The sequence below is a fragment of the Onychostruthus taczanowskii genome, unplaced genomic scaffold, assembly GCF_017590055.1.
Source record: "Onychostruthus taczanowskii isolate IOZ18803 unplaced genomic scaffold, ASM1759005v1 scaffold3, whole genome shotgun sequence".
NCBI classification, from domain to species: domain Eukaryota; kingdom Metazoa; phylum Chordata; class Aves; order Passeriformes; family Passeridae; genus Onychostruthus; species Onychostruthus taczanowskii.
The window spans coordinates 6,617,188-6,634,872 of record NW_024500349.1 but is presented as its reverse complement, the minus strand read 5'-3'; the positions used below and the strand labels follow the sequence as shown (position 1 = coordinate 6,634,872).

The 17,685-nt window shown below is 35.8% G+C and overlaps 1 protein-coding gene across 1 annotated transcript in view; it reads right to left on the bottom strand.

Annotated features, from left to right (window-relative positions):
- MALRD1 (MAM and LDL receptor class A domain containing 1) overlaps positions 1-17,685 on the bottom strand; it is a 236,196-nt gene that overhangs the window by 203,335 nt on the left and 15,176 nt on the right. The window contains exons 6-9 of the mRNA XM_041408374.1: positions 16,021-16,164; positions 12,352-12,509; positions 5,639-5,731; positions 3,218-3,425 (exon numbers count right to left, since the gene is read on the bottom strand). Of these exons, the coding sequence (XP_041264308.1) occupies positions 3,218-3,425; positions 5,639-5,731; positions 12,352-12,509; positions 16,021-16,164 (603 nt within the window). The remainder of the gene's footprint in view (positions 1-3,217; positions 3,426-5,638; positions 5,732-12,351; positions 12,510-16,020; positions 16,165-17,685) is intronic.

Below are 17,685 nucleotides of genomic sequence, written 5' to 3'. Positions count from 1 at the left end.
GATGAGCAGATAATTTCCAGAAAGACTACTGCATGAAAATGTGATATTACTTGAAAATAGCAAGTGCTTCCTAGACTTGTTTCCAAGCTGCTAGGACTGCTAGCAACTGATTCATTTGCATCTATGGGTTTATAAGTGTTGTGAAGGTTATGCATAAATAATGTAAAAGAATAATAAGCAGAGTGCTTGAAATATTAGTTATTTGACTCAGTATTTAGTACAAAACTTCCTTTGTATTGGGTGGGAAATAAAGAAAAGGCATCAGCATGAAAGGGTTCTTTATAATCCTTTAAATTATCCAAGCCCTGCATCTCACTTTCTGTTTGAATATATTAACTAGGTTTTCATAATTTGTTATAATTCACTGAAATAAAAAATATAGAAGTGATCACAAATAAAAGGTGCTAGAAAAGACATAATGAAAATGTAGAATTTAATAGTAAAACCTATACTTTCATAACTTGGCACTCCATTATATTCATAGATTTTAACAACTCAAATAAAGATGGTTACTCATATGCATAAGTGTTTTCCTAGACAATTTCCTAATTTTTGAGACTTTTAAGTCTCATAGACTTAAATATATATTTATTCAAATGAGCAGAGATTAAACAGAAAGATTAGGAAGCATTGCAAAATATTTATGTGTTTGTTCTCATAATAAATTGTGTTATTATAACACTATTCCTGTCAAATCAACGTGACCAAAGAGAAACATTATTTTTTAATTCCTCATAATGCAACAAAGAAATTTTTAAAGGAGGGGAATCCTTCATATTAAGTAACAGCTGTCTGCCATTGTTTTTGTTCAGTAGGAGATCTGTCAGCTCTTTCAGTACCTGAGAGCACTTCAGCAAAGGAAACTACTGAGAATGTGTCCAAGGATAGATGCTAAAAGACCTTATAAAGACATCACTGTACCAGATAGGAAACTTTACTGAAAATCTATATGAATAAATAGAGTGAACTCTAAACATCATGGAGGACAAGATCTTGTGGAAAAATGATATAATGGGAATAAAAGAACAAAGGACAAAAATTAAAAAAAAAAAATTCTTTACACTTTTTTTTCTCAATACTATAGAAAGTGTCTGAAAGATGAATCTTCTAAGCTGACCAAACTGCTGAGTAGCTATATTCCATTAGGGCCATCTTTCCTGAAAAGGAGTGTGGGAAGCATGCAAGACAATATTATCCATTAAAATGGGCCAACTTTAACAATAGTTATTGCTATTTCAATTATGGCATATTTTTGTGTACTCTTTCTTCTCAGCCAGTAGTCAAGAGAAATAAGCAACTACTATTGGTACTTATACTTCAGAAAATAGCCTTTTTCCACCCTCTTTTTGGGGGATGAATACATTTTACACTGCTCCAATGAAATGATTCCTTTTCAAATATGTGCATATCTCAACAGGTAGTTAAGCAAACAATCCTTATTCTTCAGTTTCAACTGAGTGTCATGTTTTCTTTTATTTGAAGAGAGTTAGTGGAGAATCAGTGCCAGTAGAAAAACCAAAGTTAATTGCAGCAGCAAGTAACAGCAGCAGAGAATGGAGCACTAGGCAGAGCTATTGAAGAACATTTTGCACTGATTGTGGCTCTCATCATTCCTTGTCCTAGCACCATAACTCTGGAAATTCCACAAATACAATGTTGAAACCATCAGATCATTCTGACTTTTCCTTCTTGTGCCAAATCTCCATTTTTCTGAGTCATCAACAGAGGAAATATTCCCAAAACTTCTATTGTGATCGTTAAAAGACTGACTAGATCTGACTAATTTGTAATCTTTTGGTTACCTAGCATCCATGTCCAGTGTCTGAGGCACAGGCCCGTAAATGTTTGGAGTTATCTTCATTTTTATCGTGTGTACTATGATTAGAAGCGCCCTTCAACTGCAACAATTATTTTTCATGATATTTTGAAGCCTAAAAATTATTCCCTTTTATTTCTAGTTGCTCCTCACCACAATTCTTTTTCATTGTTATGAAGTGGGACCACTAAATTGCTGAGAAATAAAGTCCAGCTTGGAAAATACAATTCCCTTTTATTCCATTCCTCCCAAAGAATTTATGAGGACTCTCCACACTCCTACTAGTGAAGGTAGGACAGACACAGAGACACAGACATAGCAAGGGTCAAGTCTTGTAAAAATCAAGAAGAGCTCTCAGAGAGGGAGCCCTTACAGACTTTAATGTTTGCTTAGATTCTACCCAGAGATAAAACAGTATATACCTTCCTATTTAAAATGTTATTTCATCATTTTCATATATTACTTGTTTCAGAGATAATCCCCACATGTTTATTTAAGTAATTGAAAAAAAAATTAAGGATTCTGACTGTGAGTTTAAAAAACGGCTTACAGTCACAAATATTTCCTGGAGTCTCATCAAGGAATTAGAAAATAAAATATTATTGCTACCTTGAGCAATACACAAAAATTTAATTGGCGCCTCCCAGCAGCAATATATATCATCACCAGTATCTTAAATATGCACACATTTTTTCTGTTAAACACATATTTAAGTATTACTACCACAGGCAAACATACATACTTATGGCATGCCCTATAATATTAATTTTAGAAGTGATAGGGTCCCTAAAGATGTTTTCACACGGAGATCTAAAATTATTCAGAATTATTACAAACATTTTTCAGTGATTATAATTCTTTTCTTTTTACTCTTGATTGTACAGTAGAAACCGTGGCTTCTAAACAAACTCACCTTCAGCTGCAAATATAATGAAGATGCAGTTTCTGAACTACATTTTTGTGGTGATTTGTATAATAGTGCAAATATCATGTCATTTAATGCATTTTCTGACAGTAATTCACAAACAGTCTAAATTAGAAAACTGTTCAGAGAACAAATCCCAAGGCAGATTTCATTCTCTAGCAAATCAGAGTTATAAAAGTGGTATGTAGGGAATATATTTAAGCAAAAATACAGTAAATGTTGTATTTCAGCAGATTATTAAACAAATTACCAGCTGCATCTAAAACATGATGATGAGGCCAGACAGAGAAACACAAAACAATGGAAAGAAGAAAATGCTATGAACATTTTCTCTCACCTGAATGTCATTAAATATTCTGGGGAAAAGAAGCCATAGAAATTTAAAATATTTTTTCTAGTGATTTGTTGAAATGAAATGTTAGGTTTGACAGCACTGCTCAGCAGGTTGTCCCTCTAAAGCAATGGGGTTCACTCACAGCAGGTGGCTGGGTCCTCATCGCTGCCACCAGGGCAGTCCGGGTGAGAGTCACAGGCTGATCCAGGGGCCACGGGCTGCCCATCCCTGCAGGGGGGTTCTTCCAAGGAGCACAAACCTCCTGGCTCTGATGGTGCAGCATCCAAGAGCTGGATGCTGTTCAGGCAGATGAAACCTGCCCTGCTCTGGAGTGTTCCTTTAAACACAAGCTGTCAATAAAATATTTGCATTAACAGACAATGGAGTGAAACTGATTTTTATTCACACAAAACAGGTCTAGGTGCAAAAAGTGATTCATAATTTCCCTTGCAAAGTTGTGATAAATTTCAAACCAGAATCTGAAATTTTGTATGGCTATCTCAAGTTGAAATTATGGGAAATTTTAAGCTGAAGTTTGATGAATTCCAAAAGTGAAGTTAAAAAGAAAAAAAGTCTATTTTAAAGAAAAAAATCCTAGTCTCATAAACCTTTAGCTAAAAATTTGTAATGGCCCCATGCTTTAGAAAGGTGTCCTGAAATTTAATATCCTAAAGACTCCATCTTCCTTTCTGAAGTGTCTTCAAAGCCTCATTTTGCAGATCCCCAAGAGAAAATTTCCACTTACAGGTGTGTAAATTGAGCTGGGGAGTGTCCTTGGACACCAGTTGGCATAGCAGAGCTTAATAATTGATAACTGTTTCATCACATAGAACAGAATGGATGCACCCAGTCTCTGCTGTAGGGTTGGTCCCTGCCTGATTGCAGTCCTGGAAATGTTCTGGGCACTGGATTGGAGGTGGCTGATTTGCTTAGGTCAAAACCTTTCTAGGAACTGTGCTGATGTTTTAATTATTTGGACAATCACACACCAATCCTGGGCCTGTGCCCTCACCCTGCTTATTTTACTGCTATTGACATGGCCACAGAGATTCAAGGAGCATTTCTCTCTCTGACAGAACTCCCTTGCTCTGAGCAGATTTAGCACAAGCTGATTTATAGCAATGAAATTCCAGAAGAGCATCTGTTGCTCCTGGGCACAGTGCAGCCCAGCTCTGCTGGCTCTCACAGCAATGAAATTATCCCATTTTGCTCTCAAGGTTTATTTTACCTGAGTTAAAGCAGCAAGTAGGAAGAAGAAAGCTTGAATTCATCAAAAAAGATTAGGATGGCAATAAAAGAAAGCACTCAGAAAGAAAAGAGCGGGAGTTGGAGGAATAAATAAAAATGGATTTGTGGGTTTCCACAGGCTGGGACACGACCAAAGTGTGAGTCTCAGAAAGTAGTTATGTGCAAGCGTCAGAAAGCACTGTGTAAGAGTATCTGACAAAACAGAAGGAAGATGGAACAGATCTGGTTTGAGGCATAAGCAGAAGAGTCTAGCACACTTCCCAAAGCCTGGGGATTAAGTTGGAGTGAAAACTCAAGGCATTTTGCTTTCTAAAACATGACTTGTATAGGTCGTTTTCTTCCACTACAGAAGATTTCTTCAAAATTACAAAAGTCATCTAATACTTTCCATGCTCTCTCTACCAGTTGAAAAAACAGAATGCTGTGCTGAAAATATGAAATAAGCACAAATTTAAAGATACTATGTTTCCTTCCCTAAGTGCAAGGGACCCTTGCAGTCTTTGTACAAGAATACACAGTTTTGGCTTCCTACTTATAAACATACAACCTAAGCAGATGTTTATTTATTTTTAGATACTAGAGATAACTTAATTACACACCTGCTTGTTTATTCAAAATTGTCCTCATGGGAAAAGGAGAGACAGGAAACAACACACCCTTAGAACCTACTAGCTTACTGAAATGCATTCATTCTAACATCTGTCAAAACATCAATTCCTGCAGTGGGCTTATATTTTGTCCTTTCACAGACATTCTATTTTCAGCTGATTGCTGAAACAGTAAAATATGATGGTTATTTACAGAACTACAAAAAAAAAAAAAAAAAAAGAAAAAAAAAAGTAAATGGAAAGTTACTTAAAATGGAAGCTTGCAAATTAATATAAAAATTAAGTAGCTGCAATTTAGCATTTATTTCTGTGTCTGAAATGTCAAGAGAAGGTATCTTCCCAATTACTGGTTTACATAATTCCACTGAAGTTCCACAAAGATCATTTACATCATCTCACTTAACAGTATATATACATTTAAATGAGTTGGAAATTCCTGAGTTGGACTCAGATAACTAATTAGAATCAGATGAGATTTGTATGAATTTTCTTGCATATTATTCAAGTGCAGAAGCTTCTGTATGTCATGTTTGTGTAGATGTTTTCTTGAGCTACAGCCAGAGATTTAGTCATATTGAAGCAATGAAAAAATAACAAGACATTCAATATACGCACAATTTTAACTCATTTTTAAGCTTCCTAGATGATTTACAAACAAAGAAGTAAAGGATCTTCAGTAACTGAGCACATGTCTTTTGCATTCATACCTTTATATTTTCTAGCCCTGCTGGTAGCTGCATATTCACTTTGACCCATTCCTTCTTAGTCATGACGTTGGTTTCCCACAAGACATGTTCCTCCTGTAAAATGTAGAAAACAATGTTATAAAGATAATTTTTCTCCCTCTAGAAGTTATTGAGGCCATTTTTCATCCTCAATCTTTTCATCTCCCAGCCAAACAACCACTATATACAAAGTTGCTCTATGTGAAAAAGTAGAGCTTCTCATACCCATTTGCAATCTTTGCTCTGCCGTCTGTTGAAGAGAAGGGAAACAACACATGTTTACTGTGACTAAACAGACTAATAATATATTAACAGGAGCTAAGTTGGTAGAATTCATGTTAATTAATATGTAAATTAAGCCATGTTATTGCTGAATTTAACAATATGTTTCCATGGTGTTCTCTACATAAGCTTCCTTTTCATAAATAACTGCTTATATTATTGTTGTGTAATTAATTAGATTTAGTTCTCTTAGAACTTAAGTTTGAGTCTGTCAGAATTACCCAGCCAATTGTGCTAAAATTTTTTTTTTTAATTTGTAAAGCAAGCACACAGAGTACAACCTAACAACTTTTACTCATGATCTGAGTTACCTTAATCCTCCATTTTAATTCCACCTCCTAAAGGTAACAGGGAGAGTGCTACATATGGTAAGGCTCCCTTTATGCAAGCACTCCAAGCCCTTTTGATTCAATAATCTGGCAAAAGTATCTCACACACTCTGCTTCGGGTCACGATCCCACTTGGAACATACTGAGGCATAAAGAAGGCAGAAATTTGAACTTTATACACCCACACAAAATCTTTTCAAGAAGCAGCTGCAAAATAGAGCAAAACCAAAAAGAGAGAAAAAACCCGCAAGAAAAGTTTAGACTATACATACAATCAGATTTACCATTAAAAATATCAATATTGAGACTACTTTTAGGAAGCTGCCAAGTATTGGTCATACCTTTTCCACAAAAGGATATTACAGAATTAGTGGCAGTTCAGAAAAAGATGCAAAGCAGGATAAGAGAAATGGAGAGTCTCTTGTATGATAACAAATTGAAAGTATAAAAAATACTTCTCTTACAGGATATTAATAAAAGGGGTCATGATAGGCATGTGAAATGTTATCAGTACTATAGACAAGGACAGTTATCTTTTTTCCTGTTTTATAATATAAAAGAGAGCAGAAATGTGCTGTCTACTGTTTGATAGGCTCTGAGCCAGCAGAAGAACATTGAAATGATTTGTGATGTGCAGACAATTAGTGCTCTTTTCTTACCAAGGTCATTCTGATATATCAACAAAGCTGGAAGATTAAATCCCCATTGAACATGTGTTCAAAGATCACAAAAAGAAAAGAAAAGAAAATTTGGATAACTGCAAGACAGGGCCAAGGCAACACATTAATTTCAAACACTCAATGACAGAAGAGATCAAATTGGATAAAGCACATGGCATACTTGATTTCAGAAATAAAAGTCAGCTGTGAGTTTCTACATTAGTATAGATGGTTTTGTTCAATTCTTCACATGACATATGCAGCAAGTCTTTCAATATTGAGAACACCTAATTCTGTGTAAAACTTGCTTCATTTTACTAAATAATTCAGCTTCTAAAGGAAATCTATCCGCCTAATCATATCTTAGGCAGATATGAGACACAGAAAAGGATGAGGTACTTGGAACCATACTGCATGGAAGATTAAAACCATAGCCTGTGGTTAAATTACTGCTTTTATTTAACATGCTCGTCGCTCCCACCTGCATGTACAAACCCTTCAAACACATTTGTATATCTTTTGGGGAGCACTGTATTTGCTGTGTATTGACTGGATGAACTCCAATACTATAATTTTGTTCACATTCAGATAACAGCTTAGAAACCCAGCCCCATGACCATTTTTCTCCCAAACTAATTTTACTACAAATAGATTGCAGCAGTAAACTTGAGTTTTCTGTACAGTAGCGAGACCTTCTGGGACTTTTATTTTCACTGAAAGGTGTAAGTCACCTAAGATGAAAGAGTATTTAAAGCAGATTTTACCCTGTGATTTTATACAGCTCTAATAAGTCAACAACACAGTTTCTCTTCTTCACAATACTTGTAGTATTCACCCTCCTTGTCCTATTCTTCCACCTCTTTGCTACAAATGGGTTAACCCCTCTAGCACATTCCTTGTGTCACTAGCCTTCTTCCAAAATATGGAAGGTCTTTCTTTTCCAGTACTTTCCTTCAAGATTTATTTTGATGATGCAGGGGAGCAGTTGCTCAAGACAACTTTACTCTATTCCCCTTACTGTGATATATTACTATCGATAAACAACCTTTTGTAAAGCTAAAATGGGCAAGAATTGTTTCTTTTCCCCACAATGTTTGGTGGTTTTTTTTTTTTTTTTTTTGGTTTGGTTTTTTTTTTTTTTTTTTTGGTTTGGTTTTTTTTTTTTTTTCTGATATAATGCCACTCAGATTTGAAGAATGGAAGAGAAATCACAACATTTTATAAACGTCTCCATCTATAAAATATTTTTATCTTTTTTTTGGACATTTCTATATCGATACATGCACCGCTGTGCAACTGCACCCATTATTTTGTCCCTCCTTCTCTTTTCAGAGAGTAATTTGCAATCAAGGCTTATTTTTCCCCCCACTATGATTAATCAACTTCACCTTCTGCTGAGGATTGTACTCACATGACTTTTGCAAGTGTTGTTGAACACATAGAAAATTTTTGTGCATTAGGATGCAAATATACTTGCATGTATAAGCATTAGTTGAAATTATATTTTATTGCTTAATTTCTAGATTTTTCAAATCCATACAAGATGTAAAGATTAACACAATAAAAAGAAGAAAAGCCCATTAATTAAAGGGAGTAACAAACAAGTAACGAACAGTAAGTGATGGGCTCAACATTATATTATTTGGTTCCATTTTTACTGAAAATGTTAAAATTTACCTGTCAGTTAACAGACAGTTAATTTTGCTAATTGAATTACAAACTGGGGAATGAGATGCTGGAAAGCAGAGCCATGGAAAGGGACCTGGGGGTCCTGGTCCATGGCAAGCTGAACCTGAGCCAGCAGTGCCCTGGCAGCCAGGACGGCCAACCCTGTCCTGGGGGACATCAGGCACAGCATGGCCAGCAGGGCAAGGGAGGGGATTGTCCTGCTCTGCTCTGAGCTGGGGCTGCCTCGCCCTGAGTGCTGGGGGCAGTTCTGGGTGCCACAATATAAAAAAGACATTAAACTGTTAGAGTGCCCAAAGGAGGGTCATGAGGATGGTGAAGGGGATTGAGGGGAAGCTGTATGAGGAGCAGCTGAGGTGTCTTGGGTTGTTCCCCTTGGAGAAGAGTAAGGGAAAACATCATTGGAGTGTACAACCTCCTCATGAGGGGAAGAGGAGGGTCAGGCACTGATCTCTTCTCTGTGGTGACCAGTGACAGGACGTGAGGGAATGGCCTGAGGTTGTGTCAGGGGAGGTTTAGGCTGGGTATTAGACAGAGGTTCCTCACCCAGAGGGTGGCTGGGCACTGGCTCAGCTCCCCAGGGATGTGGTCACAGCACTAAGCCTGACAGAGCTCAAAAAGCTTTTAGACAGTGCTCTCGGGTATATTGTGTGACATTTGGGGTGTCCTGTGCAGGGTCAGGAGTTGGACTTCAATGATACTAGTGTGTACCTTCCAACTCAGGACATTCTATGATTCTGTGACTATTTTATGTTAGTTGAACAGTTAATATTGCTAAATGGAAATTCAAATATGGACCAGAATAGACAAATACTGTTAAAAACACATATAAGCCAGCAGTACTAAAACTGGAATGGAATCACACTTTTAAGTAAAGGTTGCATGCTATAAAGAATACTTTTCTATCAACAACAAGCTCTGAGAACCTGAGGAGAATGTGTAGGAAATTAGACAATTGGGAGAACAAAGTACACATATGGCAGCTAAGGGATAAATACAGAATATGCAATTGTAGCCAAGATGCTGAACAACTCTTAAGACACTTTGCTAGCAAAAGTTGCTATAAGAAATTGCTAACAACCTTGTAAGCAGCTAGAGAAATAGAAACTGAGAAACTTATATTAGCTCCTTCTGATGAGGAGAAAGTTGTGTTTAGCAGTGTAGTCTCTTTTTTTATAATCATAAACAGACTTGAAAAATTAGTTACTTCACTTTATTAAGGTTTTTAAGCAATCTCATATAACACATGCTTTAAAAAGTTGTGGTGATTTGGTGTAATGAAAATACTGTAAAATGTGTGTGCAAATAGAAATGTGAGCTTATTTCGAAGAGGAGATGTCGATAGTTTTCTATTAAACTAACAGAAAATTACAATAAAATTCTGCATAGGTCTGTTCCAGAACCTGATATATTTATAGTGCTGACTGTCTGGAGAGTGTGGAGAGTCAGATGAAAAATAAATTTTAAAACAATATAGAAAATACTATATTGGGAGGAATTAAAAGTACTGTGAAGAACAACATTTGCATTTAAAATCATCTCAGTATCCAGAAACCAGTTTCCAAACCAATAAGGCAAAGTTCAAAGACGTATGAGTCACAATTAAGAAAGAAAAATCAAATAGTCAAATGCGGTAGTGTTTAATGAAGAGCAGTTTGGCAAGCCAGCACGAAAAGAGGAAAAGCTGCAGATTATCATGGACTGCAAAGTAAATGTAAGTAACCAACAGGTCACTGTTGTTTACTTACATTTAAGTAAATATTAAGTCCATTTTCCTTATCCTTCTTCATACCCAAGAGCAATTTAAATTCCCCGTCTTCTGATTGATACCACAATGTCTGTATTAAAAAATATGTTCACTCATCTTTGCTCTATTGAAAGAGTGAGAAAGGCCAGAGAAAAATTTGCAACATCTGTGTTACTTGCCTCTAAGAACAGTACTGAAACTGCACATTGAGTATAATCCAAACTCCACGGGTTGTGGGCCTGTCAGTTCTGGGATTTAGCAGGAGTTATTCAAAGACAAGAGGTTTTGATCAATAAATATACGGATTGGATGTGCAGGAAACTGCAAGGTACGCACAATTGAGAGATTGTTTTGAATGACAGCTTCCAGGACAGCAGCTCTGTTTTCTTCCAGGGTCAGAATAAGCACTCAACCCTCACTTCTGGTTCTTACTATTGGCTAGTTTCAAATATTTCTTTGTCTTTCATAAACAATCTAATGATTCAGTAGCAAAATGTGAAAAAGCCTACTCTCCCTTTATTTCAGTTTAAGAAGTCAAACATGAGTCTGTATGTTGTTTAATTTTTCCTGAAACTACCAGCAAAAGGTTGTGTTTCTGAAGATTTTTCTGACAAATTTTGCAGTATGAGTAACTCATCTTTAAATGTCTATATGCAGTAAATACACTTTCTGAAAAATTCAATTTACTAAAACACAAGGGCTAAGCGAATCTGTGAAAACAGAGTGGACTGATGTAATAAATGCCAGAAAATGTTCTTCTAATGAGCATGTAAGGACCACTTTATAAATTAATTCAATCTAGGCTCCCAGTTCTATGGGAACTCATATGTCAGTTTTCCTATGGTTTTCACTTACATCATTTGCTCTGTTTTCCAGGAAAAACAACTCTTGAATTGGGTCCATTGATGCTACTCAGGTGAACTGCTAAAATCAATATTCCTATTCTGTCTCAATGTTGCTGCAAGTGTCATATCTAGGGATTTATTGGCAAGTACTATGGCAAAAAAATCCATGCATTCTGACCAGAACACTGATTTTGTTACAATTCCCTGACATAGTCATAGAAAAATAGAACTATTGGCTTTTATAAATGAAACATGAGCAAAAGCCTGGTGTTGTTTTCATGAATAGTCAAAGACACAATCAGAAAGAAATAAATTATTTCCATTACCTTTCCTAATTTTAAGACCTTTTGGTTGTGCTATACTTTGGGGTTTTTAGCTTCTAATCTTTGTGAATAAAGTGGATCTAATATTTAAATATGCATACGGTTGGGTGATAAGAACCCACCTCCAGCATCAAGATATGAGAGCCATTAACTCAATGAGAGCAGCTCTGCTGATCTTGCTTTCATTAACTAGCAGTGCAAAGCATCAACACTAACCTATCAAAACCAGATTTCCAAAAGAGAACATCCTAACAGCAGAAAGTCTCATAAGGTAGGAGAGATAAGAAACATGGAAATAGTTATCAATGCTCAACTGACATTTGTGTTTCATTCTGGCAGGTTGCTTTTATCTACTAATAGGTAGAAGAATAGAAAAATTACTGCTTTAACACTTGGGCAAAACAAAGCAGGTGTTTAATCAAGAACTTTCCAGTTATCCTGAATCAACAACTTTTTTAAAATATGTCTCCATCGACAAAAGCACCTATTTTCTTATTTCCATAATGGAAAGAAGGCTAGAAAAGCTGTTATTATAGATTTCCCCCCTGAAATCTGCAATTGATTTAATTCTGTATTAGCTGGGTCCTTGCAGCCTTATTGCAGAACATTTACCCATCAAATCAATTCATAGCTGAAATGGCAAACACTCAGGTTTTGCAATTGCACAGACCAGTGGAATTACTGGAAAACCAGTGACCAAGTTAGTTTTTGCACAAGCTGACTCAGGGGACAGGCATGCAGCAGCAGGTGTATCTTGCATTTTGTCTGGTAACACTTGGGCTGCCATAGCTTTACCTTTTGGAAATGAACACTTTTCTACTTACCTGGTTCATAAGCAGTACTGCCTTGAGAACACTGCTCTCTGCCATGGAGTAGTGAAACTGAAAATGGCAATTCTTGCTGGAACAATGACACATGGAGCTGTTCAGATGGGCCCTTTCATATAATGCCTTGTCATGAGCTTCTAACCACTCAAAATGGCCTGAAAAAAAAAGGAAAGGACATAAAGGTCACTTTTTCACAAACCTTTTTATTTTCCTCAGTTGTTAAACATAATGACTGCTCTCATGTAATTACACCAAAGACCCATTCCAGCAAGAATGAGGTCTGATCATCTGTTTCCTATTAAATAGATAAATATATATATATTTTCATTTTACTCACAGATAACCCCAGCAACCACGAATTACATCAGTTGATAGTATCTCAAAGTTTTAATTTGCATGCTTAAACCTGCAAGAAGTCCCAGCTCAGCCTCCTTACATTTACAAACATTCAATATCTAATGAGAAATATATGTGGAAACTGAGCTTTCTTGCCACTGTGGTTTTCAGGAAATATGCTTTTTACAGCAATGCTTAAAAAACAACAAAAGAAATAAAGGTCATCTGCACTACTGGTACAAGAAGCAGTCACATCTCCACCATGTAATCAAGGTTGTTACTCCTCAGACAGAACTTCTGCAACAAAATGTTGGAAGCATATTGTCTTTCTATGGGAAGCAGAAAAGCAATTTATGCTCTTCTTGACCTATTGGCCCTTATAAAAGCATTCCTACAGAGATCTAAGTTCTCCATCACCTCAACAGTGCCTATTAGTTTTCAGAAATAAAAAGGCTAAATATTTTTTACTAAATACATCAGCTCTTTCCCCTGCCTCCTGAGTCACTGAATATTTTGCTGCCTTCTGCAGCAACTATTAAAATAATAGTTTAAACAAAGACTGATTAAAGGTCTTAAGTCTGCAGATTCTGTGTTTATTTCTCTAAATAAAGCTTATCTCAAATACAAATGTTACACAATCTCAAGGTGAAGGAAGAAAGTGTCATTTCACAAGAAAAATACTCATTTTCATAAAGGAGCATGTTCTTTTCCTTTTATTGCCTGTTTACTCTGTGTTATGCAATGATTTACACTATAATATATTCCTGAAATTTCCTTGCAGTTAAGCTTGTAATTTCATGTCACAGCAACTAACCTTTATATAAGAAAATATTGTAGATTTAACCCAGATTTCTATGTCATAGACATGAACAAAGCATCTACACCTCTATGAGTACAATCTTGTGCATGAGAGATATGCAACACTAGAAGATAGGCTACCAGTTTTTTATCTAACTTCTGAGTTCTGATGCCATTATGAAACCAACCAATTTTACTTTCCGAGCCCAGTGATAATTAACATCCTTTTCCCTCTGCCCTTTCAAGTATTTGAATCTTTAAAAGCAGGGCAAAGAGGAGTTGACTTGATTTTTTGACAAGAAAGCAAGTGCTGTACTCCAGATAAACCTAAGTCCTATGGAGCATCCAGAATGATCCTTTATCCCAAAAAGCATGCTTACTCTACTTTAGGGAAGGCATTTTGTGCAAGCATTGTGATTGCTTCTGCTTAATCCGATGCAAGAAACATAAACTATGGAAACTACAATGGCATATATGAAACATATATGAAAAAAGAAAAACAACAAAAAAAGTACTTTCTAAACAGTATTACAGGGGAATATAAAACCTCTGTAAGAACTTTAAGCACCAGAGAACTTAAGAGGAAAAATTATAGATAAATTGTCTACAATACAAAACTAGAGAAGCAAAGCAATAAAGGAACAAAGAGAAAAGGTCTTCCAAGGACAGAAGGTATTTTATTAAATTTAGAATGGAATCCTCCAGCAAGGGAGGATTATTCAAAGGCTGTAAGAAATCTTTTCTTTATAAATATAATTGTTTAGACCTCTTCTTTACAATTTTATTTCTTACCTCTCTTCTATTTATAGAAGTAAAAGCATTGATCAAAATCAGAATATAAAGCTTAGTCAAGCTCTATTTACATTGCAAGTTTGAGCCCTCAAGCATGGCATTTTTACAGTTTGCATACCATGTCTTTAGTTTATAGAACTCTTTTTTATATTGAACCTATTCATTTATGTCTCAACACATCTGCCTGAATAGAAATACTCAATCTATTGAGAGATCAGCAATCACAGTTCAGATTTCTCAATACTTTTCAATGTTAATGATTAATTAAATTCTGTTGTTGTTTTGATGCTTGTTTCTTCACACATTTTCATTTTTCTTTATGACTTAGAAGCACAGAGAATTTCCCTAAGCAGCTGGGGAAATTCAACCTACTCAGCTGCCTGTGCATATCCATACAATAATGCCAAAGCACCTCCGCAGAAAATATTTCCAAATATATTCTTTTTCCATAGACAGTGCTTGTAATACATTCCTGTAAAAGCCCTTACAGAATTTCAGTATCTTTTGTGTTCTCAATATTGCCTTGAAAGGGAAATCCACACCCATTACTAGCCCTTAAGATGTCATGTTAAGGTGTGGCACAGATACAATGACTTTAAGGGAAGTTTTTCAAATAAAATCAAATTAAAACTCTATTTTTTATTAGATACCCCAGAGGAAATTGTAAGACGATATGACTCTTCTCTTCACGTTTAAGGGGAAAATAATCTTCTTTGCTCTATGCTCTTCATTATACATACCTGCAAAAATTACTTTCAACATAGTGTATACACTCAGGCACTTTTCCTTGCTATTCAATGATAATTTGACTTATGGTTAGAATGTACTGAAATGCATGCTAAAATTTATTTTTAAAATATTTTTTAAAATAAAAACAATATCTAACATTCATTCAGCTTCTATCAATGAGATTTGCCTCATTTCTGTGGGTTCAAAGTTCAAGCAGTAATCTCCACAATATTAGCTCTTCAAAGCTGCATCACAAACTGTACTATTGCAACTAGCAGTACTTGACCCCTCTGAAGGCAGTCTCAGTACACAAGGCAAACACTTAGCAGGCAAAACAATTCCATCTCTCAACAGAACACTGAGAGATTTACATCATTAAACCCTCAAAAACCTTTCCCGTAAACCCATAGAGACATACTACACGGTGACTTCAAAAACAATTGATGATCTTTGCTTCTTAAAATTGCATGTGGACTAACTTTATTGATTTTAAAGGTAGCACACTATTTTCTAGAATAATTATTTATTTACATTTGCCCTAATACGAGGTTTAAAATCAGGTTCCAGACTATATGCTCAAGCAGAGTAGTACTACACAAGTCAAACTCCCAAGTATCAGAATCAAAACAAAACAGAAAAACACACAAGGGCTGGGGGCATAGATGAATTTGATTTTATTTAATTTAATTTCACCAAATTCATGCACAGATCTCATACAAAGCATAAACTGGAGAATAAATCAGCTATTTCTTTATACTGGAATTCTTATGTTAAAATATTTCATGAATACCTGAAAAAAGTAATTAATTCTTACAATAAAATATTTTATGTCTTACCAGAAGGAGTGCTCACGGTGTTCTTATTAAAGAGCCAAAACAAAACCTAAGTACAAAATACACACAAGTATTTTTTGTAGTTTTGTTCTGTTTTGACATTGAGGCACCATATTGCCAGGAAAACCACTATATTCTTCATGACAGCTAGTAATTTTGAGTTAAATTAAACCCCCACCTTCAGTGTTGTTGCTGGAATCCTTCAGGAAGGAACAGGAGGCAATCTTGTGCCCGGCTTGCAGCCGTGCCCCCTGAGCAGGCTCAGCTGGCTGGTCTGAGTGCCACTCACACATGCCAAGCTCAAAAATGGAAATCTGTGGTGCTAAAAGACAAAGAAAAAAAATCACTTCTTAAGAAGTCATTCTCTATAAGACTATTCCCCATTAGAAAACTATGCTTGTCAAATTCCTTGGCAACATTTCTGCTTCTTCAAAAGGTTGCTTCAAAAGGCCTGTGTATCCCTGATTGCCGCGCTATACTTCAGCCTGCCATCTTTACATATTCTGAGAAATCATTCCCTCAAGACAGATTATTCTTTCAAAACAATGGAATGCTATTTATGTTAGCCAGTCATCACAACCTTCATGAATTCAATTCCACCGAGAGAGTTGCCAGGTAACATAAAAACTGACATGTAATAATAAGAAATTCCTATTTACTTTCCTAGGGAATAGCTACAGAAAAAATCACTTTTAACTGAGGTTAAATACAGCAGCATCTCCACAATGCTTGTAACAGAATACTTCTTTCTAGAGACAGAAATGTTCTGAATGCATCACCACATATTTTCAAGAGCTTTTTCAGGGCACAGCATGCCGGACTAATCCAGCTGCCTTCAGCAATGGTCAGGATTTTAAGCAGGATTGCACTGTGACAATGAAGTTCCACTTCTTAATCTTATTGCTGGGGAAAGGTAATCTCCTGGTAAAGACACATTATTAAATAGTAGTCAGGATATCTTAGGGAAAACACAGAGACTTCTAACTGTATGGAGAAAAGAGTTTCAGGTTAGTTTACATAGATGTTACTGTCTCCTTCATCTGAGAGATATTGTATTATTCACATTACTGACACCCCAGTGAAATGGGCTGTCTAGACAGCGCTGCAAACCTTTCATTTCTTCCTTCCACTAGTGCTGAATAAATGTGCGCTGTTTTCAAACCATGGGTATTGTGTGAGGAAGAGCTTGTCAAAAACTTGTTTCCTACAGAAAATGTGAAATTCCACAAGGGTCTGGAAAAGGATGGATTTTGTCAAATTTCAACATGCAAAAATTTGCAAATTCTTTCAAAAAGAATCAAGATTTTCTTCTAACACTTTTGAGGTACTGTTATAAAACATTTTGAGCAATTCTATGGGTTTTTTCCTTTAACTTTTTTTTTTTGTGAAAATACCCATTTTCTAGCTCTTAATGCCACAGCGTTAAGACAACTGTCAGACAACAGTAAGATTAGTATTTTGGATTTTCTGACTCCGATCCCTGTAGCAGTTCATCTCAAATACCTGCTTCTGTAATATTAAAGGCTATGTCTTTACAGGATTAGAATTAGCTAAGGAATTAAGTTTAAGATTTTGTCAGTTGAACTATTCATATTGGATTTTTGTCAAAATTTATACATTATAGTAATACATAAATAATTACTTCAGTTTTCCTGAAGAAAACCATATATTTGCAGTGAGGCTTTGTCACTTCTGCATTGCAAGTGACTTAAGGAGAACAGCAGCCTCATTCTCCCTCATAGCATTCCACTTTCATGCCTTGGAGCTCTTTTCTTTCATCTCTGTATACCAATCAGAAGGACAGTCTTAGTGGGGTTCTTCACATATATAATTGTTTGGGAGT